This window comes from Thermothielavioides terrestris, chromosome 3 (genome assembly GCF_000226115.1).
Source record: "Thermothielavioides terrestris NRRL 8126 chromosome 3, complete sequence".
NCBI classification, from domain to species: Eukaryota; Fungi; Ascomycota; class Sordariomycetes; order Sordariales; family Chaetomiaceae; genus Thermothielavioides; species Thermothielavioides terrestris.
Window position 1 is genome coordinate 4,224,680 of NC_016459.1, and position 24,064 is coordinate 4,248,743.

A 24,064-nucleotide genomic window follows, 5' to 3' on the forward strand; every position below is an offset into this window, starting at 1 on the left:
TCTCACTGCAACTGGCTGTGCGTGGCAGCGTGGGGTCCGAGGTTGCACTTGTACAATATTGCACTTGGGACAATATGTACAGCTCGACAGCATGATTGGGGGCGGATGGGTTGCGCGGTGCCAATGGTTTCGAGATCAGCTGCAGGTGACTAGTCAATCAGTCTTCCATGGATATGCAATGCGTGCGGGCGGGGAGTGCATGCGTGATGCGCCACGGCTGCGCCCGGTTACTGTGTGGTGTATCCGACTTGCTGTTCTCAGGCAAAGAAGCACTGTGGAACTGGCCAGCCAAGAATCGGCAGTGGAACAGCCAAGTCCCCGAGTCAGGTGGAGCTTTGACCCAGTATGTGCACAGACTCCCCGAGCTTGAAGCCCCACAATCAATCGTTGCAACTGTGAGGAGCCTGGCTGCACCAGCAACGGATTCGCAAATCGCAATCGCCCCCACTTCGCTGGCGAGGTTCCTTGCCTCCTTGGGTAGCGAGCATCACAATGAGCGTGTGGTACTAAGGGCCTTTTTCTCGTCGCTCGCGCAGCTGGCAGATGCTGATCCCTCACAGATTTCGCTCGACGTTTTCACCACCGAGGAGATCATCGACCACACTGCCGTCCACCTTCGCGACTGGGACAACGAGCTGATTCTCAGCTTCCACTGGGAGGAAAGCAAGGTATGAACACGGGTTCCCAAAACAGCTGAACCATAGGCTGCGTGAACTCGACCTAGCGACAATCCAACAATTCGAGTACGATTACGAATCCAACACGATGTTCCTCCTGATTAGCGAGTCCGACTTGCACTGTAAAGTGCGAATGGGTCTCCGTGACCATATCAAACTTCGCATCGTGAAGATTGATTGATAGTTCAGAGGATTCCGAATTTCGAGACTTGCGCCGGTCTATCAAAGAGCCCGGCACAGACCTCATCAAGTACGACGGCAAGATTTACAAGCAGCCTGATGCTTCATTTGGTCCACATGGCCAACCGCCTGAGCATCAATACCAGCAGATGGAGAGGACGATGTTAAGTTACATGAAGCACTCAGGTCTGGGCAACAGGTAAGGTACTTGCTCCTTATGATTACAGACACCTACAGAATTGGTTCGGTGGGCACAACAAACTCCACCGCGAGGCTCGGAAGCCAAGTTCTCTCCTCCTCCTGAAGGAAAGAAAAAAAGGACGGAAAAGAGAACAAAGCCTCCCGACCTTGCCCGTAATATCCCTGTCGGTAAACCTGGCCTTGGAGAAACAGCCGGCAACCTCCCGCAAGTTGACCGCTAAGCCGCCCTGGGAGGTGATTAGCTTTCGGAGGAGCTTGTTTATCAATGACTTGGCCACAGGCCTTAGGAATCCACGCAATATGCTTCCAAACTACTGTCTTTATTTTCCAGTTGTTGTTCCCGTTACCGCAACGACGAACACCAAAAAAATCAAAGCCCCTTCCCTCCACTAGGCCTTCACCCGCGTCTCGCAGAACTCGACCGTCCCAAAGGCCTGCTTCATCTCGGGCACCTCCATGACCGCCTTCAGATACGCCTCCACGTGGGGCACCCCCTTCCGCATCTCGCTATCCATCAGGTTCCGCGCCAGGGGCACCAGCACGCCGGCGACCATCACATCCGCGAGCGTGATCTGCTCGCCGACGAGGAACTTCCTGCCGCCCTGCAGCGCGAGGTCGAGCCGCTTGAGCGCGCGCTCCAGCGCGCCGAGGCACTGGTCGTAGCGCGCCTGGTCGAAGGGCACGACCTTGAGGAGGCACATGAGCAGCGGCGGGATCAGGTTGGCGGCGAGCTCCTGCTCGGAGAAGCAGGCCCACTGCTCGACCAGCGCGCGCGTCGCCGCGTCCGCGCCGACCAGCTGCGCCGCCCGCGGCCCGCTCTCCGCCACGTACCGCGCGATCGCGTGGCCCTCGGTCAGCAGGAGCGAGCCGTCGGCCGACTCGAACGCCGGCACCTTGCCGAGAGGGAACTTGGCGAGGAACTCGGGCGTGCGGTTGGTCACGCCGTGTTGGTAGCCGGGCACGAGTTCGAGCTCGAGGCCGTTCATGGCCGCGAGGGCTTGGGCCTGGCCGGGTTGTTAGGATGTGGTGTGTTGTATGGTGAAGGGAAGTGGGATAGGAGAGAGGAAGTCGGGATGCTTACCCGCTGGACGCGGAAGTTGTTGGGGTAGCTGTAGATCCTGCCGAAGGGAGCCATGGCGAGAGGCGTTGGGAGTGTATGAAGGCTGTTTCTTAGACAACGAAACTCTGGATGGCGTGCTCAAGAGAGGAAATGACAACAGCAAGAGTCTCAATGCAGCGAAGTTTAACTCTCGCGAGCCCAGGGCATCTCCTCCCTTTATATGACGGGACGACCCCTCGGCACTTGTGTACCCATCTGGACAAGTTCCGTGTCCACCACATGCGCTGGCCGTTTCGACTTCCCTTTCCACTTGCCCGCAAAACACTTCGTCACTCTCGCTCTCGCTAACCTCGCCCCATCGGTGTTTCAGCGCCCTCTCTCCCGCGTAGTGTAGCGGTATCGAGTGCAACACCCCACTTCTTGAGCTTTCCACTTCGGGACACAAACCGACTGGAATGTTCCACCGCTGCGGGACAACTAGTCTAGAGCGGACCGCTATGAGACAGACTGCCGACTGCACCGTGGAGTGTGGTGTCCCGAGCGCAAGAACCGTGGCCCGTCTTACAAATCAAAGCCGGAGCTATGGCCGTAAGAGACTGTAACCCTCCGGGACAAACCCACAACCCGAGGCTACCTTTGACATAAGGCAAAAAATACGCACGAGCTGGGGAAAAGAAGCAAAAGCGAAGAGCAGACAGCCGTGTTACGATTTGCCTTTGGACGAGCTGGGAATCGAACCCAGGACCTTTCGCATACACGAGGGCATGCTAAGCGAACGCTCTACCAACTGAGCCACACGCCCTGGGCGAAGTTTGTTGGCAAGGGGCCTCGACGGCGTCGTTCATCACCGCGGCCTGTGGGCGGTGAGAGTTCAACAAAGTTCTTGGTATATACCTTAGTCAGACAAAGCAGAACCGTGTGTACAATGCAGTATAAACAGCGCCATCCTTAGCATGCCACACTCTCTTCCCCTTACCCCACCTCCCGCCTTGACTCTCTTCCCTTCCTCCAACCCTTCCACACGGTTCACCGACCCCCTTTCTCCCCGCTCACACAAACCGGACAGCCACCAGCAACCCGATCGCGCAGCAGCCGCGCATGCGCAACCTTGGGGCCGACAAGGTGCGCCGCGGCGGCGGCCGCCGCCGCGCTCGGCTCTTCCCCCGCGACGCCGATGCCGACGCCGCTCAGCGTTGCCAAACGGTCGACCTCCTCGCCGCCGCCGCCCGGTGCGTGCAGCCGCTGCAGCAGGTGGCTCAGGTGGAAGACGTGGCCGCAGGCGAAGCCGACGAGCGTCTCGGTCTCCCAGGGGCAGAACGGCGCGAGGCAGTCCGCGCAGTGGCCCGGCGTCCACTTCTTGGGTGCTGCTTCTTTGGGGTCGGCGGCAGCGGCGGCGGTGCTGGTGGTGGGGGTGTTGGAAGAGGGGGTTGTGCCGGATGGGTAGGCGGCCTCGCCATTTGTGGTAGCCGAAGACTTCGTTTTGTCCTTGGCTGCCGGCGGCGGGTCTGCATGCCCGGAGGCGGGGGCAGCAGTACCGGCGAAGGTGGGCGGCTTGGTGCTGCTCCCGGCTTTCGGCGCCGGCACGACCTCGAACTTGACGCCCCTGCGCTGCCCGCTCCGCAGAAGCGCCTGCGCGGCGGCCACCTCGCTGCGCAGCACGCGCGCCGCACCTTCACAGATGCTGTGCTGGATCTCGTGCTCCTTCATGATGTGCTTGAGTCCCTCGCGCAGGCCCTCGATCTCCAGGCCCTCGGGGATGCGCCGCACCAGCGTGATGGGGTCGATCGCCGTGCCGACCTCCTCGAGCAGCGCGCGGATGAAGCGCGGCTTGTCCATGCTGTACGTGAGCAGGTCCTCCCAGAGGTCCGGGTCGTCCTGCTCCTTGGCGAAGGCGATGGCGCGGCTGACGTCGGCGAGGCGGTCGATGATGAGATAAAGCGCCCGTTTGGTCTGGCCGGTCTTGGAGTAGAGGTAGACAAGCTCGGGGACGTAGTTGTGCGCTTCGCATTCTTGCGCTGCCTGGAGGTAATTGTCAGCGCACGGGGCAGTTGGGCTGTTAGAGGGCCTCGGACTATACCTTTTCGAATGCATACGCGGTCGAGGTCTTGAGGAATTCCATCAACAGGGATTGATCGAAAATGGCGAAGAGATGGACAGCAAGGTCGGCAAACTGGTCAACCAGCGACTGGCTGTCGGTTACGAGGCGAGCTTGTGTCTCGCCCGGGTGCTCGTGCATGCCCTCTCCCCGCCAGAGACCCCTGAGGTAGAAGAACGTGTACAGATCCAGCTTTTTGTCCTGCAGTTGCGCGACGACAACGTCCGGCTTTACCAGTCCGTGCTGTGCCTCGTCTACCAGTAAAGTGATGGCCTCGGCAGTGGCCTGCTCCAATTCTGCGCGGCTCATCTTCGCGGCGTGGTCTTGAGGGACGCGCAGGCTGATGAAGCTCGGGATGTCGTCAGCTACGGCGTCTGCGAGGTGGCCCTCCTTGATCAGCCGCATTGCTGAGTCGGCATCTTGCAGCTTGATGTGACACCTCAACGCCTCCCTGGTCCTGCCGCTCGCCTCGTGCAGCTTGGCCAAGCTCTCCATGACGATCCGCCAGTCCCGGCCGACCTCTCCGTCCTCGACACTATCCTCCCGCACGTCTCGGTACATGAGCTGGTCCTGCAGAGCCGACGTGATGGCACTCACGTCGTACAGGTCGGGCGACCACCGATCCAGCAGGTCTCGAAATCGGGGTTTGCTAACCTGCAGGTAGTGCCCGAGCATGACCTCGTAGAGGGTGCCTCGCATGGGGGGCCGCGTGCGTTCGCTGGGTATGTAGTTGACAATCTCGTCGAACTTGTTCGCACCGGCGAACGTCCACACCCATTTCTCCCAACGGTCGGGCGTGGCGACGACCTTTCCACATATCTGCCCGGCCAGAGCCCAGTCGCCAGCCTCGATGAGATCTTGTATCCACAGCTCGCCAATCCGCCGCTTCTCTTTCTCTGCAGCTGAGTTGAAGGACCGCATGCCTTCGGCGACCGACGCAGTCTCGTCATAGAAGTCGTCGGTGGTTTGCGTGTGTTGCGGCGATGTCGGCGTGGCATCGGGAGCCGCCGACATGATCTCGGGATGCTGGTCGACTAGCGTCCATGCTTCTTGGTATTGATTGTGGTCTAGGAGCCATGCCAGGTGGTCGCTGAGGTCGCGCCTGGTAGCCAGGATGCAGTCATACGGGCTGTGGATGAAGATTTTGACCCCTGGCTTGAGCAGATGCGGGTGGACCGAGGCACCGCCTGACCGGGCCGCCGAAGGAGGCACGTTGGAGGCCGAGGCGCCATCGCTGCCTTTGCTCATGACGCTTGCGGCGGAGCTGAATAGTGACATGGGGTTCAGGGCAGCGTTTAGGACGTCAGTGCCTAGCCCTGCGAGCGCCTCCAGGGCGCCTTTGGATGATGCCGCGGCAGCGGCGTTTTGGGCGGGCAGGATGCCGAGGTGATAGTCGTTCGATGATAACCTCTCAAAGCGGCTGACTGTCAATCCGTCCTTGTCCACCTCGGCCTGCGACGACAAATCGATGAGTCTCAGTTCGGGCGGCTGCCTGTTCTGCTTTCGCTGGATCCCTCCGGAAGGCCCGCTCCCGGTAGAGCTCTCAGATAGCGCATGCCTGTGGCCTCGAGATGGCTCGCTGGCTTCGTTGTCCTCTTCCTCCTCGTCGGGCAAGCAGTAAGCAAGAACCAACAAAAGGTTCTGGGTATATAACGAAATGCCGGAAATGATGCAATCCATCCGCAGTCTGGATAGTCAGCAGGGCACACCGAGCAGAGTTGTTGACGCCGAAGCCGCTCACATCTTTACAATCTCCGCCCGCCCAGCGGACCTCTCCCCAGCGTTCTTGCCCGCACCGATGCCGCCGGGGTGGACGTGGATGATCCAAATGGTGCCACCCCACCCCACGAGAAGTCGCTCGGCCTTCTTGCCATTCTTGAGCTGTTGCCGCTTCAGGCTCTCAGCCGCTGGAGACAGCACGGCCTCGCGGTGTTCGGCGGCAACCTCGTCGTGCTCAACCGCCTGCTCGTCTATCCACTCCGCCCGCCCCTTCCACACACTGGCCATGGTCTCCCACTCGTCTGTCTGAGGCCTGTCGATATGGCCTATCCGCTTCCAGGCATCTTCGGCGTCGGCGTTGTCGAGATGGAGCTTTGTGCGCATGATCTTGATGCCGTGTTCATTGAGCCAGACCACGTAGCGCCCCGAGAGGGACCATTTGATGGTGTTGATGGTCCCCTCGCCCGAGTGCAAGACGGTGTCCCTCCCGGTGCCGGCTCCAACCATGCCGCCCAGCCAGCCAGCCGCATGTGCGGTGGCACCTGTGGTCATGGCCGTGCTCCGGCCATTTGGCGCACCGACGGTCAGGATGAGCTGGCCCGCCAGTCCGCCCGACAGATACGTCCGGTCGTGCTTGTACTCGGGCGACAGGGCGACGGCCTGCACGGGGCGGGCAAAGTTCCGCAACTGCACGTCCTTGACGTCAATCAGCGACTGCACGCAGATGTTGCCATCCGTGGAGGACGTGGCGATGTAGATATTATTCGACGGTGTGTTCGGCACGACCTGCTGCTCTTTCGGTCTTCGGGAGGTGGCAGCTGGCGAGGAATGGCTGTTGCTCGTGGCCGTGGCTGGTCGTTGAGGACTGTCAGAAACCGATCTGGCAGCCACGTCAGGTTTGGAGGCAGGGAGTGGAGGCGGAAACGGGGATATCGACAGCGAGGTGACGGAGGCGGAGTGGGCGTGGTAGACTCGCAAAGACTGGAATGCTGGTAGCTGGACGACGTGCTGCACGGGAGAAGGTCAGTAGAGAATGACCGGGAGATGTAGCTGGCGGCGTGTGACTAACGATGTTGCCATTGTGAGTCCCAACAATCTGTCTCGTTGTGAACCGGGTTAGTCCGCCGGGCAACCAAGGACATCTCTGGGGAGATTGGGGTCTCGGACCATCTTGTCCCCTGCGACAAGAAAGGCGCTGGTCGCATCGCCATTTCGGTAGACAGGCCCGAGGTGTTGGGTCAAGCGCGCGTACTTGAGCTTCGGCTCTTCGTCCTCCTCCTCTTCGTCGTCTTCCTCCTCTTCCTCCTCCTCCTCTTCTTCCTCCTCCCCGTCGTCGCCACCGTCGTCGCCGTCATCGCCATCCTCTTCGTCCGTCGACTGCTCCATCATTCTGCCCGGTGCATCTTCAGCTTCCTTGGCGCTATTCGAGAGATGTCCAAGCTGGGAGGACGGGCTCGGGTTTGGCGTGCTGCTGCCTTGGCTGATCACGCGTTCGCTGCCGGGCGCTGGTTCTGTGGCCCCATCGTGCGGATCGTTGTCGCCAGGCAGTGGCGGGGTTTCTGTCATGTTGATTCGAGCGGCAAAGACAACGTCATGGCGTTTTCGAGGTCCAGGCGAGGCGGCACGGAGTTGCGCGACGGAAAGTCTGCTGGATGCAGCTCTGGCTCTCGATGCCGTTGCGACTTCGGGCCCTTGGGAGCTTTGGGCGCCCCAACCAAGAGCCACGAACTACGTCAGAGCGGCAGGCAGTTGACCATGCAGGGGGTGCGCTAAGCTTCAGCCAATTAGAGCCTGCCCCTCCTGACATTGGCGGGGCGGCGGGCAGCAACGGTTCCCGCTCGTCGTCTGTCGCGTGTTAAACATTGAACGCGCCTTCCCGCACGGCACATCAAGTCCTGGGTGGTTGACCTGAGTCTGGAAAAGCCAACTTCTCATTCATTTTCTGGGTCTGGGCAGCCGAGTCGGTGCCTGCTGCGGCTTCCGACTTAACGACGACCGCTATGGCCCCTTCCGACCGCTCCCCAACACGACGCCCAACGCCACTTTGCCGATTTTCCGTGTAGTCTGCACCTTGCAGAGTAGCCACGGAACCAAAGCATGGCCTCGGTCACTTCGCTCGGGGTGCATCAGCCCATCGGTCTGCGACATGCAATTGAGGAAGGCATCCTGCCCCCAAACCCCCCAGCGTCCACGTATACCTGGGAGGTAACAGTCAGCAACGAAGACGGCTGCGAGCATGAAGACGAGTTGCTTACCACCGACAGCGCTGTCGTGTGGTCCCGAGGGGGGCTTTTCAGGAAGACTTTCCGGTTCGAGCTCGAGAAGGAATCCGTCACGCAGGCCCTCCTCGCCTACTTCCCAGCCGCTGCAGACGAGCCCGGAGCCGACCCGGCAGCCAATGGTCACGCCGACGATCGGGCCGAGAAGAAGAGGCCTGCGCTTTCGAGAGCCTTGGTCGTCTTCCTCAAGACGCGTGCGCACATCTACTTTCTCTCTGGCACAAGCCATGTCGTCCACATGCCCTTCGAGGTCGAGTCGGCATGCGCCGGACCCCGCGGCGTCATTATCCAGCGCAAGCCGCGAGTTGATGGCACGTCTGTCGCATTGAAACTGCCGAAAGTGCCCCCTGCCTCGTTTGTCTCGTCGCAACCACTTTCCGCCCCCCAACGCAACCGCGATCGGAGCTTCACCGAGTTCTCGACCGAAGGCTTGGGGAACCTCAGAGTTCTCCCGCTAAGAACGAGCTTGACTTTGGAGAATATGTGGCAGCAACCCATCGAGACGCCGGACAGCCATTGGCCTCGTCTCGTCTGCCTGACAGATCCTTTGCTTGAGATTGGGTTGGTGGTGACTCATTCTGATACGCAAAAGGCCGGAAAAGTTCGAAAGGCTGCCACTGGGCCTCTGTTTTTAGCTCGATCCGAAGAGATCCTCCACATCGAGACTGTGAAGATCCCGAGCACATTCGAAGCGGGTTCAGCTGAGCTCACCATTGCCGTCACGGTCAACCGGGAAGCAAGCACGTACACCATTTGGCAGCTTACCTACCTCGAGAACCAAGATCCGTTCTTCGGCTCTCAAACTAAGAAAAAGCCCAGGCCAACTCGTCGGCGGAGCTCCATGGCGCCAGGACTGGCAAGCGGCGCTGCCACTCCTGTTCACGCGTCAACGAGGGAGAGCTTCGGGGCACCCCTGCCCGGCAAGAAGACGAGAAAAAGCGGCAAGGTCGACGAGAAGGACAATGCGCTCGAGAAGGCACTGAGCTCTCTTGACCCAGGAAAGGGCAATGATGCTACGCGCCGTCAATCCCGACGAGTGAGCTCCCTCCTAGCCCGAGCTGACCTATCTGCGTCCCAAGACCGGGCAACGTTTGCCGAGCAATCCATGCATGCCGGCCACGGGGGCAGGCGGGTAGACTCGCACGGCAGCCAGCGGCCGCGGCTGAGCAGCGGCTACGGCGGGCCGAGCTTTGGGGGACCGTTCAACTTCAATCGTAGTGTCAGCCAGCTCCCGGAGGCGCCGGTTGACGACCTCCTCGAAGAACTGCGTGCCGGGGGAGACTTTGAAGGATTCCACAATATGGGTCTAGACGACCATGACTTCGACGGCCTCGCCCACGAGGTACTGCTCACCAAGATCCAAAGCGTCAGCATGGAGAACTCAAACGTGCGGTATTCGCTGTCCAGCAAGCCTGCCAGAACGCAGGCCAAAGTATTCATCCTCGCTGGACCTTCAACCGCGACGGACGACCACGGCCGTGCGCTGCTTTTGGTCGCCATTCAGGACCCGGTCGATAAAAGGTTACAACTCCTCACCCTTCACATCGAGATTCATGAAGACCAGACTCCGCCCAAAACCAATAAGAATGCGCCTCAGCATTGGAGCGCCATCAACGTCATCGCCGGTGAACCTAGGAGGGTTCAGAGCGTTGTTGATTCATGCAAAATCTCTGATGGGAGCGAATCCATCCTGGTTCTCTCCGAAGACCAGACCGGCGAGAGAGCGCTCAGCTTGCAGTCGCCGTGGGGCAAAGTTGTAACCGTGTCCCCGCCCTTGCTGTTCGAGGATAACGTCAGCAGTCTCGAGTATCGTGGCGGCCTCAAACCCGACGGAGCCGGCCTCGCATGGCCTGCTGCTGGTCTAGACATCTCCGGGACCCAAATTGACTCGCTCTGCCACCCCAGCTCCCGCGGGGTGGTGGACCTCCGGGACAGAGAGGGAAGATTCCATCGCATTAGAATCCAGCTGCAGCCCTCGTCCCCGCAGGTGCGCGCGGTCCTCGATGTGTGCCGGAGTGTTCTCCACGCCTCGTGTGCGGACAGGATGGTTGCTGGTTGGTGCCATGTCGTGCAGTGGCTCCGAGACGCAAGGCTTCGAGGACTGGAGCAGCCGATTGCCGATATGGAGTGGTCAGCCGTGACGGTTCTGCTCCTGGCCTGCTTCCTGGCTCTAGGGCACAATAGCGAAACTTCGTTGCGGACACTTGGCGCTGAGCCCGTGACAACAGCAACCGCGAAGAACAAGTGGGAACTAGTGCAGTTGCGGGAATCCCCCAACTCGTCTGCTTTGCCGCCATGGCTGCGAAGCAAGGCATGGCAATCGCTGGTCAGCGTTGCATCTGGCAACCCCGACACCTGGCCGTCAAATAACTTCATCACTTTCCACATACGCCTGGCAAAGAGATGGATTGCTTCTCTCGGGGGACTCGCCGCGTTTGGGTTTGAGGGATACCTCCCAACAGCATTGAACAGGATCGGCCACCCTCGAGAGGCGGCGGCTTCAAGCTTGCTCCTTGCGCTGCACCTGCTAGTCGAGGAGCAAAAGCTCAACATTCTGTCGCCAGAGGATGTATCTCCAGGTCTTAGCGACCTGAAAGCGATCCTCTGCCAACTCTTCCGTTGGGTCGGATGGATGCGGTACGAGGCTACGTATGCGCTTGGCGGCCAGGCCGATCCAATAAATTCCCCTTCCCTGGGTAAGTGGATTCAGGTCTAGTTTTGTGGGTGAATGCTGATCTCGTTTCAGCCTCATTCGCCGGTGCAGGTCTCGCCGAGCCCGCATCGGACTACTGCGTCTTGACTTGGATACAGCGACACCTCGCAGGGAGCGGCGGATCTGAGTTCCCGACGTTGTCTAGCCTATATACGACGGCGACCGGCGATCCTCTGAGTGGGCGGTTGCGGCGGCAGCTATGGGCCAGTCTCACGCCTCGCACCGTGATGTTTGAGAAGTTCTTTTCCCGTCTCGGTCCGTCGACCAACCATTATGAAGCAGTAGTGGCCATGCACGAGTGTGGCTTCACCCCTCAGGTGCTCGAGTCTTTACCGGAAGCCGTTCTCACGCCTTTGCAAGACGCCATCTCGATTTGCCAGCCAAGCCCTCCACCATCGTGGCCGAAGGGTCTGCTTACGCTCGTCGGTCGCACGGACATGAGCGGCGTGCTGCAGCCGCATAAGACAGGGCGGGCCCTGGCTTCAGCGGTCAGCGTAAGTACCGCGAATGTCGGGATCCCCGGACTGCGGGCGACGACTAACCTCCTTCCAGGCACCTTCGCATGATGCCAAGTGGGATTTCCGCATGTTGAGCCAGCACCTCGACGGGTTCAACGACCATGTTGAGGAGACAGGCGCAGCAGAGCGCCAGGCTGTCGTGCGTTCCATCTTCAAAGAGGACAGGAGGCTGAATGAGGCCCAAGCGCTGCTTTCAACCGTCAAGAACCGCATCGTGCGGCTAGAACCCAAGCCGGAGTGGACGGAGGCCGAATACCTGGAGCGGCAAAAAGAGCTGGTCACGACGGTAGCCACCAGTACGTTGGCCATCCCTGCGGGGCGAGGCCTTTTGTACTTTGGTCTCCGGTACCCGCTCCTTACCCAGAAGTACCACATTGCCGGCTTCAACCTGACATGCCTCGTCAAACCCGTCAACAACATGGTGAGCGTTGACAAGAGCCAGTTCCCCGAGGAGAAGATGACCTGGGCGTTCTTCCACCAGGGAGTTGCTGGCGGGCTAGCCATATCGCCGCAGGCCAAGGGGATCGACACCTCATGGATCCTGTATAATAAACCGGGACAGGACCTGAGCAACCGCCACGCCGGGTTTCTGTTGGCCCTCGGGCTGAATGGTCACCTCAAGTCGGTCGCTAAATGGGTGGCCTTTAAGTACCTGACGCCCAAGCATACCATGACCACCATCGGCCTGCTTCTGGGCTTGGCAGCGTCTTACCTCGGCACCATGGACGCGCTCATGACCCGCCTCCTGTCCGTCCACGTCACTCGGATGTTGCCTCGAGGTGCGGCCGACCTCAACCTGTCGACGGCCACCCAGACCGCCGGGGTCATGGGCATCGGATTGCTTTACTGCAACAGCCAGCACCGCCGCATGAGTGAGATCATGCTGTCCGAAATCGAACATGTCGGCGATGAAGAGGAGGAGGAAGAGTGCGTCCGCGACGAAAGTTATCGTCTCGCGGCGGGATTTGCCCTGGGTTTCATCAACCTTGGCAAGGGGAACGACCTCAGGGGCTTGCGAGATATGCATCTGACTGAAAAGCTGCTCACCATGGCGACGGCCACCAAAAGAGTCGATCTTGTGCACGTTCTCGACTGGTCGGCAGCCGGCGCCGTGGTAGCGATAGCACTCATCTACATGAAGTCTGAGGACCACGTCGTGGCGCGCAAGATCGACGTACCGGATACGGTCTTGCAGTTCGATTACGTCCGACCAGATATTCTGCTCTTGCGGACGGTGGCGAAGAACCTTATCCTGTGGAACGAGGTCGACGCGACCTTTGAGTGGATCAGAGACGGCCTTCCGCCCGAGTACAGAACGCGGTTCCAGCTCACAAGTATCGCTTCACTGCAGAGCAAGGACCTTCCTTTCTTCTCTATCACTGCCGGCCTCTGCTTCGCACTCGGCTTGCGATTCGCCGGATCCGCCAACGTGAGAGTCCGCGACTTGCTCATTCACTACCTGGACGAGTTCATGCGCATTGTCCGGATCCCCGTGAGCAACTTCGACAGCGAACTGGCTCGAAGCAATGCGACCATGTGCATGAATCTGGTCGCGTTGTCTTGCGCCACGGTTATGGCTGGGACCGGGGATATCCCCGTGCTCCGACGGCTCCGTGCTCTTCACGGCAGAGACGATGCAAACACCACATACGGCAGCCACCTGGCCGCCCACCTTGCCATCGGCGCGCTGTTCCTCGGCTGCGGGACCGCCACTTTCGGCACGAACGATCTCGCCATCGCCGCTCTGCTGCTTGCCTTCTACCCCTTGTTCCCGGCTAACGTCCAGGACAACCGCTCGCATCTGCAAGCCTTCATACACTTCTGGGTCCTAGCAACCGAGTCCCGCTGTCTGGTCGCCAAGGACCTCGCGACCGGCCAGCCGCTCAACGTCCCCATCCTCGTCCACCTGAAGCCCGGCTGCGCATCGGCCGTCGCAGCGGCCTCGCAGACAGGCTCCGACCCGTCTGACCCCGAAGCCATCACTCTCCGCCGGCAGACTCCCTGCCTCCTCCCGCCGCTTGATGATATCTCCCGGGTCGTCACCGACGCCCGCTCTCTGGGTTACTGGGACCTCACACTCGACTTTGCCCACTCGCCGCAGCTGGCCCACGACTTCCGCAAGAACCAGACGGTCTACCTCCGCCGCCGGCCCGCGCATGAGAGCACCTTCCCCGCAACGCTGCGCGCCCTCGGCGCCAACAACACCAACAACCTCGCCATCAACAGCGACGTGGGCGCGTCCGTGCTCGAGACTGGTGCGGCTGACCAACGCGCCACCGAGCCGCTGGAGTGGGTGTTCGGGACGGATGCGCTGCGGAACCTGACGCGCGCCGAGCGCGCCGTCGTGCTCGACCGGCTGGGGTCGGGCGACGGCAGCGTGGGCGAGGGCGAGGGCGCCAGCACGGCGGTCGATGCGCGGCTGGTGCTGCGCGCCGGCCTGGACGCGGCCTGCTGGTCGCGGGACCGGCTGCTCGGCCTGCGGCTGCTGTTCGAGTGGGCCGAGCGCAGGGGCGTGTTTGCCGGGGAAAGGGGCGGTCGGGTGGCGGCGGTGGAGGGTGGCGCTGCTGCTGCTTCTACTGCTACTGCTGCTAGCAGTAGAAGCAAGCGCGGGAAGAAGACCGGCGCCGCGGCGAAGGGCAAGAAAAAGGTTGCCGTGGGGCCTTCGCTCCAGGACCTGGGAGGCGAGTCAGAGATGGGGCCGCCGGCGGGCGATAGCGTGATGGAAGGGGCGGAGCCTTGCTGGTGGCTGCGGGACAGCGCGATTGAGGAGCTGAAGGGGAGGGTGTGGCTTGCTGGCCGCGAAGAGTGAGAGTCAGTGGTTGGGGCGTGTTGAGGTATCTGATACGGAAGACGTTCGCCAAATAGAGAGGTATAGCTTCTGACGCTCTGCAGCCCATGCGATATAGAATGATGTGTTTTGTTCATCCGCCAGTCCCTCGAATGACAGTTCTGCGGTCGTCATGTCCGATATCATTGTTGTCATTTTAGGTGTAACTCCTAGGTGGCTCACGACTTCTTTTTGAAGCGTTTGGCCAGGATCTCAGCCAGATACCAACTGCTGCCAGTGCTGGAAGTGTTCATTATAAACTCTCTGGTGATCTCGTGAAGTAGCTTGTCAACCGCGTTATAACCACAATTCATAGTCAATTCGCTATATAAGGATTGTAATAATTCCACATGTCGGAATCCACTGCGCGGCTTGCACAATATATAGTGCGAACTGGAGGCTCAACGGTCGTGTGCTCAAGTGTGGTGTTGATCTGTTTGAAGTTGAAGACCGTGGAAGAGGGCACCTACACAGTATCCGTAGAACGCTGGTATTGGGCACTATCAGGTCAGGGGCAAGTTGATAGCCTAAAGTTGGCTGTCCGTTATGGCCCGCACTGGAATAAGTTGAATAGTAGGTCTTCAAGATGAAGCTCCGTGACAGTGGTTACAGAGGTACGTTGAGTATATACACTGTAGGAGTGAAGCTCAGCTTCGCTTCCAGGCCATTTACCAGGCTTCTTCCCAGAGATTTTCGAGGAGCGATTTGCCGAAAGGCCCAAGTCGTGTGACTTAGCGCGGCTTGCACAGTGTCAATTTTGGCACATTGCTGGACTAGGAAGGGGGTGAGGGTGGGTAGGGGAAAGCTCGGCGAGCCATCACGCTGAGGCGGCGATGTATTCTGTGGCATAGAAAACAAATACCGACTTTATGGCATGTCCAAACTGACAGGCGCAATGCTAGTTGTTATCCGACGCCAGAAGCTGTGAACCATCCCACCACATGAACAATTCCCCGGATAATCCAAGCCCATACATCTTCAGTCTCCAGTCCTCCATCCCCGCGCATATGTACCTGATACAACAGCACCCAGAGCCGAGATCACTTCCTCTGCGTTGCCAGATGCACAGTCCGAGCTTCCCCCTTGTTATTGTAGGCCACGGCGGTAATGTGAGACCTTTTGTCGGAAGCGCTGTCATGGTCGCCTTCGCTATAACGCAGGTGTACGTCAGAAAAGCGGACTGAAGGCCGCAGGAGTCGATAGTCAGGCAAAGGATTGCTGCTTACCGGGCGCAGACCTCGACTGTGTCCGGAGGAAGAACATGCTCGTTGGCCGGCACAGCTTTCTCCAAGTCAGGCTTCATTTTCTCAGCCAGCCAATCCGGTCTTCTCCAGTCATCGGTCTCGGTGGCGGCGGAAATACTGATGAGTCTCCCACTGGGAGTAACGACGGTCCCAAGGAGTCTCTTGACGAGGATCCTGTTGAATGACATGGTGACACGGCGGCGAGTTGCAGATGGCGTTGCTAAGCGTCCAAAGGTACCGAAAGTAAGAAGAGGCTTTGTCTGAATGGTCCAGTCCAGCCAGCACGGAAGCTGGTGAGCAAGAGGGTTTTTATAGCCATGTTGTCTCTTCCTGGCCAGCTAATTCCCGTTCCCAGTTCGGCACAGAATTCATCAACGGATTGATTACTTGCGGCAGTGGTTTGATCTCAAGCGCGCGGGTGAGGAGGCCGTTGAGGGCGGCCTGCTGGGAGCGAGTGGGCAACTTCCTCGGTCACGAAGACGCGCGAACATGTTGTTCTGGGTCACTGAGGCGGTCATAAGGGGCACGCTTGTAAGCGCCGAGCAGGGCTGTGACAGTATCGGGTGCCGCCTGCCTGCCCCATACAGGAATGCGTGTTAGGAATGTGTCCTCGTGGGCGCGTGTGTGGAAGGTTGTAAGTTATTTTAAGAAAGCCTTCGAAGACACTAGGCATTGTCCAGGAACAGATGTTATTGCCAGCGCGGACATGCGAGCTCTCATTGGTGCATCCATACACAACATGCTCAGCTTAGCACAAACAGCCCTCACAACAGCCTGATGGCCAGGCCATCCGTTATTTTCCCCCTGGCGAGTGGCCAACCATCAAGCAGTTAGCGCCGCCCGACGCAGGGGCCTGGGGCCATTTTCGGCTAATCTAGGGGTGGACGTTAAAGAGGTCCCGCCAAGACTAATTTCGGCCAATTGTCGGCTATGTTTTTACAACGTCAGTACCCCGCCAAGACCGCCAAGGCATTTGCTCTATCGCCAACGGTTAGTTCGCTAGGGGTATAGGGGGTGGGGCATACCCCCGGTTGGTTAGGGTTTAGGTTAAGGTTAGGATACGGGTTAAGGTTAGGATATAGGTTAACTTCGTTTTCTTTTTTTTCGATTTGGTTGAGTTTTTATAGAGTTGTTGCGACGAGTCTTTACAATTGTTCGTTGTTGATGTTGCTCGAAGTCGTCGCGACTAGCCGATTTGTAATTACTTGTATATAGCAGTCTCCGAAATTAGTCTTGGCGGGACCTCTTTAACAACGACTAATCTAGGACCTTGTGTTGCCTAATCGTCGGCTAAACAGACTGAACACCCTAAGCAGATCTTTGTATTAGCGGCTATAAAACGGTAGACGTTAAAGAGGTCCCGCTAAGACTAATTTTAGCCAATTGTCGGCTATGTTTTTACAACGTTTTTATATAGGCCCGATCGCCAAGGCGTTTACTCTATCGCTAAGGGTTAGTTCGCTAGGGGTACAAGGGGCGGCGCTAGCCCCCCGCTAGTTAGGGTTTAGGTTAAGGTTAGGATATAGGTTATAGTTAGGATACGGGTTATCTTCGTTTTCTTTTTTTTTCGATTTGGTTGAGATTTTATACAGTTGTTACGACGAGTCTTTGCGATTGTTGTTGTTAATGTTGCTCGAAGTCGCCATAGCCTGCTCACCCCTTGGCGATTTGTAATTACTTGTACGCGGTAAAATCCGAAATTAGTCTTGGCGGGACCTCTTTAACGACGACCCATAAAACGGGCCAGAGTTCCCCCTCCATCAAGCATTGGACCAGGTTGCTTTCGCGGATGTTCCTCATGTCCGCTCACCCTTGACCATCCAAACAGGGGCTTGTTTGCAGTCGGGCTCGCACGGGCCTCCAACAGACGCCTCGAAATTCTCGCTTCACTTTCTCAATTCTCCTTTCTCCTCGCGAACCATGCTGCATGCAACAGACGGTAATCCGAAAAGCGACGAAGTTCCGCCAGAGCCCTCTATGGCCTCCTTCTTCAAGGTCGGAACGGCCCTCAGAGGCCGGCTTTCGACATACTCCATCGTTAAGGAGCTTCATCGAGCCGCTGACGAAGGCGCCGTGTTTCTCGCGACGTGAGTGACTCTTGTTAGCAATTATTGCTCATTCATCGCTAAGCGCCCGTCCAGAAACCAAAACAACGAGAAGTGCATTGTCAAGAGCATCAGGGGCCACTGGCGCTTACAGAATGAAGCCGACATTCTCAAGCAGTACCAGGCCCAATCGCCGTTTCTCCGCCCATTGCTGGATGAAATTGTCGAACCATCAGACCCGCCTTCAATTGTCCTGAAGCACCTTGATAGCGACCTCCTGACCGAGTCCAACCGGAAGAGACTGTCCCGTCCCGAGATCAAGCAGGTTGCCAAGTGCGTGCTCCAGGCTCTCCAGGTGCTACACAAAGATGGGCTGGTCCATACAGGTAGGTAATCACGTGCTCGACTCCTGTTTCCAACTCTCGATGACAGGTAGAGCCCCAAAATCTCACAGGCATAACTGGAAACAGATGTCAAGCTGGACAACATCTTTGTCAACCACGGCCAAGATCAGCGGTTCAGCACGATACAGCTGGGCGACTGCGGAGGAGTAGTGTCCGAGGATTCCGATTTCGCGAAAGAGGGCCACCTGATCGGCGCGGCTTTCACTCGGAGCCCAGAAGCCACGTTCCAGCTGCCATGGGGGACCGCTACGGATATCTGGTCCTTTGGCAACGCTGTAAGACGTGGATCATCCCCCGTGCCTAACCAACTACTGATTTCATATGGTTCTAGATTCTCAGTCTCATCTACGGCGGCGACTACCACCTCTTCAACCCCGGCATTGAGGGACTTAAGCCCGGCGATGATGAATACGAACTGACCGTGCTCAAACGCATGTACAAGTTTTTTGGCCCCTTCCCGCAGTCATACGAAGACTTCCATGACCGCGGGACCATCACCATTATCAACTACATCAACAACATAGGCCCGCCTGAGAAGCCGTTTCACCGCGTGACCACAAAGGAAGTGTCCCCAGCAGACAACAAGTTCATACGGAGGATTATGAAATTGGATCCCCGTGACCGGCCGACGGCAGAGCAGCTGCTTGCGGATGAGTGGTTCACCGAGGAGTCCGAGGACACCAGGGTTCCGCTTCCAGAGAAACTGCAGGCTCAAAGCGAGGCTCGCTAGTTGGGCAGCCATCTGTTGGTTTTCCAGGAGGCGGGTGTGTCTAGCCCGCCATCTCCGCTAGCGATCTTCGGGGAGATGCACTCTGGAAGAGGAGATCGCCGAGGCCACTGTCGCAAAGTTGGAGGAAGGAACCTCTTTGACAATTCGACGCTGAAGCGCGCAACAGTGGGCAGCTGGAGTTCCAGGTGGAACACTTGTTCCGAACAGGCACAATAATGGCATCGCATATCTGAAAGCCCCGTCGCAAGTCACCAAAGAAGGACCCTTCCGACAGCAGGCACATCACCACTCATCTCAAGTTATTTCCATCAAACAAGATGTTCAAGAAGACGAGTATTTCGAGGTCGAGGAGATTTTGGACTCGCGACGGCGAGCAAGGCGGATGGAGTAGTACCTAGTTAGTCAATGGGAAAGAACTCAGGCACACGTACGACAGTTGGGAACCTGCTACGCATATCAAGAACTGGCTTGAGAAGCTGCAGCAGTTCCAGTAGACGGCAGGATTGTCCGACGCGGGACAAACTCGTAGACCCCGAGTGTGATAACAGCAGCCGGGGATGGACCTCATTCAGTGTATCGGCCTCGTCCTAACGACCTTAGTGGTCATTCTTGGTTGTTAGTTGCGAACGTGTGATTTTCCGCAGCCAAGTCGAAGTGGCACACGTCATGGGAATATGACCAGCGTTGCCTCCACCCACGTCGTGGCATTCCGTATGCTGGTTCTCTAGAGCGCTCGGTGAGGGAGCCGCTTAAGCTGTCGTCGAGAACGAGGTGCAGGGCGTCAGTCTCGGCTGTGCCTAGGTAGTTCGCACTCAGGCCTCTTGCAAATTCACCCCGCGGACGCCCTCCTGTTGCGGAACGTGCCGGACGCACCCCAGGTTGTTCTTGTGCGTTCCTCGAACTGATCTGCCAGTCCTCTGCGCTTGTGACGTGTCACGCTGCAGCCTTGGTTCGAGGAGCCAGATGGGAACACACCTTTCACTCAAGAGCCCGTTTCGACACTACATCCAGATCCAACAGTTATGTATCCAGATACCAACTTCCCCTTGAATAACAGGGCATTACCAATGCCAAACTTTTGGGACACGGGTGAAGTCCCTCATGTCTGCTTCCCGTTCAAGGAGAGGTGTAAATATTCCATTCGCACCACCAACCGCCACCAAGGCACTCGACAACATCAAATGCAGGGCGAGTTGTCTCTGCCGTCAACCAGTCAGCTTCACCATCCATCGTGCGGAGAGTGTCCAGAAAGAGTGGCGAGGCCAATCAAGCCTAACAGGCAGGCTCTGCCATGTGGGCTGCCGGTCCAGAGAATGACGTGCGGGATCGTCCAGGTCCACGGGTGGCCTTGATGCGCGAAAAGAGAAATCTTACACTCATCACCGCCAAGGATGTCTCCAAGTCGAACCTGCCAAGGTCTTCGGATTCAAAAATGCTGTAATGAACTGTCTCCCTGGACATCCTAGCGGATTGCTGGGGTGGTAGTTGGCCTCCCCCGCCCCAAACCAGGCTCCCCGAACGAAGACAGGGACAAGCTCGTTTTGTCAGTGTAGGGATGGACCATAGGTCCATAGCAGGAACATCAGAAAAAACTCGACTCAAGAATAAATGCTATGATGGGCGGCAAGCACTTCAGCAGCAAATCAATAGCAGAGTCGGACTCGGTCTTTTCCCATGTTTTTCCCTTTTTTTTTATTTTTTTATTTATTTATTTTTATTTTATTTTTTTTTTTGGGCGCGCGCGCGCGTGCGTGTGCGTGTGCGTGTGCGTGCGTGTGTGTGTGCGTGTGTGTGTGCGTGTGTGCGTGTGCGTGTGTGTGTGTGTGCGTGTGTGTGTGCGTGTGTTTGGGGGGGGGGGGGGGGGGGTTTGGGGGGGAAGGGGGTGAAGGAAAGAGAAGGGCTGGTTTGACACAATCCAGGAGACATAGACGACCTGGCTTGACCACATCAGTAAGCGACGCGAATCCAGGTACACACGCGCCTTTGCATGGACCGAAAGGAGCACAATCGAAGACAGCAAGACCTCACGATGAGGGAATTCAACCTCATTTCCATGCAAAGTCAACCAAGGTATAAGTACATCGCTGCCCATCCATCCATCGCTGGGTGCGACAGAGTCACGGGGGATCACCGCCATTCACACGATGTCATCTACCGCTTGTTGCTAACCCCTTTAAACCCCCCTAAACCCAAGTTTTCCGATCCCAACCCAGGTCATCCGATCAGATACCGTTAAGCCATGATGAAATATACCGGTCAATTCCTGGTCCAGGTCGGAGGGCCTCCGAGACTGCGCAGGCCACGCCAGTGATCTGCTCGTCGTAGCATCTCCAAATCTGCAGCAGTAACATGGTCTTCTGTCTGGAGTAGCCGGCGTGTGTCGGCCACCAACCGTTCCTGCTCCTCCATAGCAGCGCGTTCCATCTCGGCCTGCGTCTTCGCTGCCTCTAACTAGAGGGCCACCGCACGCAGCCTCCCGGCGGCACCGAGCCCCTCCTATCTCGCAATGGCCGCGCTGAGGACCTGCGTCCGGAAGAAGCCGCCCTTGGTCTTCTCGATCACCTGCTGGTACACCGAGCTTGGCGGGTGGTTCATGACCACCGTCCCCTCCTTATAGTCGATCTTTGCGTCAAGCCGGGTGTCGCGGATCAGGTTGACGATCCACTTCTCGGCGGCGTCGGCGCTCAGGCCCAGGCGGGCGCTGAGGTCCTTGAGCGAGATGCGGGCGTGGATCTTGCAGTAGCTCTCGAAGATGAGGTGCCGCGCCGAGTCGACGAAGCTGTCGGCGTGCGCGAGCAGGAAGAAGTCGCTGCGCAGCACCTCCTCGGCCAGCACGAGCTGGCGCTGCGCCTCCTCAAAGTCGAAGTCGATGCACAGCGCGTGCACGAACCGGGTGACGGGGTCCTGGTACTCGTACGCCTCCTGCTTGACGATGCGCACCACGTCCTTCATCTGCTTCTGGTGCACGCCGGGGTTCTTGGCGCGGCCGCGGTTGGTGATGACGGCCACGGTCAGGTACCGCAGGATCCAGGCGCAGTTGGCCTGGATCGTGTTGACGTAGCCGGCGCTGAAGAAGAGGTCGAGGATGGGCTCGCGCGCCTTCTCGAAGTTGAAGAGCGGGAAGAGGGCCCAGTGGATCAGCGCGGTCCGGTGTTGCAGCTGCGCCAGCGGGTTCTGCGACAGCTTCGAGTCGATCGTCTCGCGCACCTTCTGCAGCTCCTCCATGGCCGACTCCCAGTTCATGGTGAGGATCTCGCAGGCCAGCCGACCCCACGTGGCGTACGTCACCTTGTCGTTGTCGGTGGACAGCACGCGGAAGCGGTAGAGCATCTCGGAGGCGTCGGCGTAGTTTCCGCAGCTGTATTGGAGGTTGCCGAGGTCGAAGAGCGCGTTGACCATCTCGATCGTGACCTGTCACCAGCCGGCCGTCAGCAACCAGCACGACATGCACAGGCGGCGACTCCGCAACTAGCATACCTCGTGTTCCCGTTTCAAGAATTCCAAGTTGGCGACCTTGTCGCTGCGCAGGTTGTTGACCACGTCGTCCCGCTCCAGAAGCTCGATGATCTTGCTCGTCTCCTGCTCGTACTTCTGCAGCTGGCTGAAGACCCTCTGCTTCTTGTTGGCGAACTCGGCGGGCGGCTCCTTAAGGCCCTCCAGCTCGCAGTGGAGGTCGGCCACGTAGTCTGTCATGTTGGTCTTCTTGAGCAGCGCGTACTTGGCCTGTGTGATCTCGCGCGCCTTGGCGTCGTCCTTGACCTCTCCGCGCTCCTCGTCGACTAGTTGGCTGGCACTGAACTCGAGCAGCGGGAAAATCATGTGGCGGTCGAGGTGCTGAGCGAGCTTGAGCACTAGGTCGTACTGGGACAGCGAGGTGCCGCCATTGGCGGTCGGTGCGGAAGCCATGGTTGTCGTCGCGGGGGGAGTGCACCTGGCAAGGTGAAGAGGATGGAGGAGATGGGTATCAGTGAGTTGTTGCGCCAAAGGAAAGCGCCGTCAAGCAACTTCTTTGTTGGATATGATATGTGGATCGCTCGGCCAGGCGAAAGTCGGCAGTCGGAGGCGCAGGGGGGAGGACGGGAAAAGGCCGACGACGATGTGCACCACCAATTTTCGTTGGCGGTTGTCTCGATTCTGTGGTGGAATCTTTGGTGGGGTCAAAAATTGGAAACTGTGATCCTGCAGTGGGTGGATGCGGGCAGCATGCCAAGCGCCAAGCCAGCCCGGAACTGGAAGTGGGTGCCAGCACAACGTCAGTGCACCGGCGAATCATTCTGCCGCCCACCGACATTTTACAGTGGAGCTCCTGGGTAGCCGGATCGGGAAGGCGGTTAGGAATCGCAAGAAGAATCATCGCGACGGACAGACACGCAGCCGCCCGTTCGGGGTTTCCGCAGCCTCAACAACAACAACAACAACCACCGCAACTGCGACAATGTTGCGCCCCGCTGCCCTGGTCCGGGCATTCGCCGCCCCGTCGCGGCGGCTGTTGCAGCAACTCCCCGCGTTCACCGTCCCTCTCGCCAGCCGCCGCTCCCTCGCAACAACAGCTTCCTCCACCACGACGACCACAACACCACCACCGCCGCCACAGCAACAACCAGCCTCGGCCTCATCGCCATCGTCATCATCACCCCAGACCGCGAAGACAGCCCCTGAACCGCAACCAGCCCCACCACAACCCGCAACCCCTTCCGCCGCTGCCGCCGGGGCTACCGGCCGCGCGGCCCTGCCCTTCCACATCTCCCGCACCCCGTCCAACCGGCTAGCCATCTACCACCGCTCCAAGCGCGGTGGCAACCTCAAGCAGACCGTGATAAAGAAGGTGGAGGGCGACCGGGCCGCGTTCCGGGAGCTCCTGACGCAGGCGCTGACCAGCGCGGAGGAGGGGGCGGAGAAGGAGGAGGAGGAGCAGGGGCCGGGGGGGAAGGACACGGCCACGGACACGACCGAGGCCAAGGACAAGGGCAAGAAGGCCAAGGCGAAGGAGTTGGTCAAGTTGAATCCTGTGACTGGGCATGTGGTTGTTTCGGTACGTTCTTTCTGTCGTTCTGTTCCTTTTTTTCCCCTTTCTTCTTCTGCGCTGTGTTGGTTGGCGTATTCGCCGAGTTGCTCGGTTGGGTGGGGACGCGTGAAAACCTATGGCATCGTGCTAACGGGGTATGATGATGAACCAGGGCCATCGCAGGGTGTGGGTAAAGAACTTCATTGAGAAGCTGGGTTTTTAGAAAGGGGATGGGGGGGTTAGACCCAGTGGGATCGGCCGTTGGGATGAGGACGGCAGGGAAGCTCTGTCGTCAAGCAGCCGAGGGGACCTGCGTTGGAGGCAGACCGTGGCCGGTCTGTAAGCTAGCCAAGCGGCAAGAGGTCGG

At 58.6% G+C, this 24,064-nt stretch overlaps 8 protein-coding genes and 1 non-coding gene across 9 annotated transcripts; 4 read left to right on the plus strand and 5 right to left on the minus strand.

The window, feature by feature from the left end:
- Positions 1-173: 173 nt before the first annotated feature.
- Positions 174-1,161, plus strand: THITE_2130168 (uncharacterized protein; the record flags this gene model as incomplete). Its single annotated transcript, XM_003654709.1, has 3 exons — positions 174-668; positions 869-1,056; positions 1,095-1,161. 3 exons carry the CDS (start codon positions 174-176, stop codon positions 1,159-1,161), a joined length of 750 nt encoding a protein of 249 aa, XP_003654757.1.
- Positions 1,162-1,281: 120 nt separating this feature from the next.
- Positions 1,282-2,552, minus strand: THITE_2117940 (uncharacterized protein). The gene is made up of 2 exons (XM_003654710.1): positions 2,140-2,552; positions 1,282-2,062 (listed from the first exon to the last, which is right to left on the minus strand). The coding sequence occupies exons 1-2, from the start codon at positions 2,191-2,193 to the stop codon at positions 1,448-1,450; spliced, it is 669 nt and encodes a 222-aa protein (XP_003654758.1). The 5' UTR covers positions 2,194-2,552; the 3' UTR covers positions 1,282-1,447.
- Positions 2,553-2,759: 207 nt separating this feature from the next.
- Positions 2,760-7,642, minus strand: THITE_2117942 (uncharacterized protein). Its single transcript, XM_003654711.1, has 5 exons — positions 7,100-7,642; positions 7,002-7,028; positions 5,955-6,940; positions 4,196-5,900; positions 2,760-4,137 (listed from the first exon to the last, which is right to left on the minus strand). The coding sequence occupies exons 1-5, from the start codon at positions 7,496-7,498 to the stop codon at positions 3,145-3,147; spliced, it is 4,110 nt and encodes a 1,369-aa protein (XP_003654759.1). The 5' UTR covers positions 7,499-7,642; the 3' UTR covers positions 2,760-3,144.
- On the minus strand, positions 2,836-2,920 carry THITE_t97. Its single transcript has one exon. It is a non-coding gene; the product is annotated as a tRNA-Ala (tRNA).
- Positions 7,643-7,711: 69 nt separating the features above from the next.
- On the plus strand, positions 7,712-14,513 carry THITE_2117947 (uncharacterized protein). The gene is made up of 3 exons (XM_003654712.1): positions 7,712-10,907; positions 10,958-11,418; positions 11,477-14,513. The coding sequence occupies exons 1-3, from the start codon at positions 8,030-8,032 to the stop codon at positions 14,249-14,251; spliced, it is 6,114 nt and encodes a 2,037-aa protein (XP_003654760.1). The 5' UTR covers positions 7,712-8,029; the 3' UTR covers positions 14,252-14,513.
- Positions 14,514-15,009: 496 nt separating this feature from the next.
- THITE_2117949 (uncharacterized protein) lies at positions 15,010-16,019 on the minus strand. Its single transcript, XM_003654713.1, has 2 exons — positions 15,496-16,019; positions 15,010-15,418 (listed from the first exon to the last, which is right to left on the minus strand). Exons 1-2 carry the CDS (start codon positions 15,699-15,701, stop codon positions 15,310-15,312), a joined length of 315 nt encoding a protein of 104 aa, XP_003654761.1. The 5' UTR covers positions 15,702-16,019; the 3' UTR covers positions 15,010-15,309.
- A 1,278-nt stretch (positions 16,020-17,297) lies between these two features.
- Positions 17,298-18,712, plus strand: THITE_2117954 (uncharacterized protein). The gene is made up of 4 exons (XM_003654714.1): positions 17,298-17,600; positions 17,655-17,944; positions 18,029-18,237; positions 18,294-18,712. The coding sequence occupies exons 1-4, from the start codon at positions 17,434-17,436 to the stop codon at positions 18,690-18,692; spliced, it is 1,065 nt and encodes a 354-aa protein (XP_003654762.1). The 5' UTR covers positions 17,298-17,433; the 3' UTR covers positions 18,693-18,712.
- Positions 18,713-20,702: 1,990 nt separating this feature from the next.
- On the minus strand, positions 20,703-22,820 carry THITE_2170761 (uncharacterized protein). Its single transcript, XM_003654715.1, has 2 exons — positions 22,170-22,820; positions 20,703-22,103 (listed from the first exon to the last, which is right to left on the minus strand). Exons 1-2 carry the CDS (start codon positions 22,596-22,598, stop codon positions 21,189-21,191), a joined length of 1,344 nt encoding a protein of 447 aa, XP_003654763.1. The 5' UTR covers positions 22,599-22,820; the 3' UTR covers positions 20,703-21,188.
- Positions 22,821-23,000: 180 nt separating this feature from the next.
- THITE_2117961 (uncharacterized protein) lies at positions 23,001-24,004 on the plus strand. The gene is made up of 2 exons (XM_003654716.1): positions 23,001-23,724; positions 23,870-24,004. Exons 1-2 carry the CDS (start codon positions 23,128-23,130, stop codon positions 23,918-23,920), a joined length of 648 nt encoding a protein of 215 aa, XP_003654764.1. The 5' UTR covers positions 23,001-23,127; the 3' UTR covers positions 23,921-24,004.
- Positions 24,005-24,064: the final 60 nt, after the last annotated feature.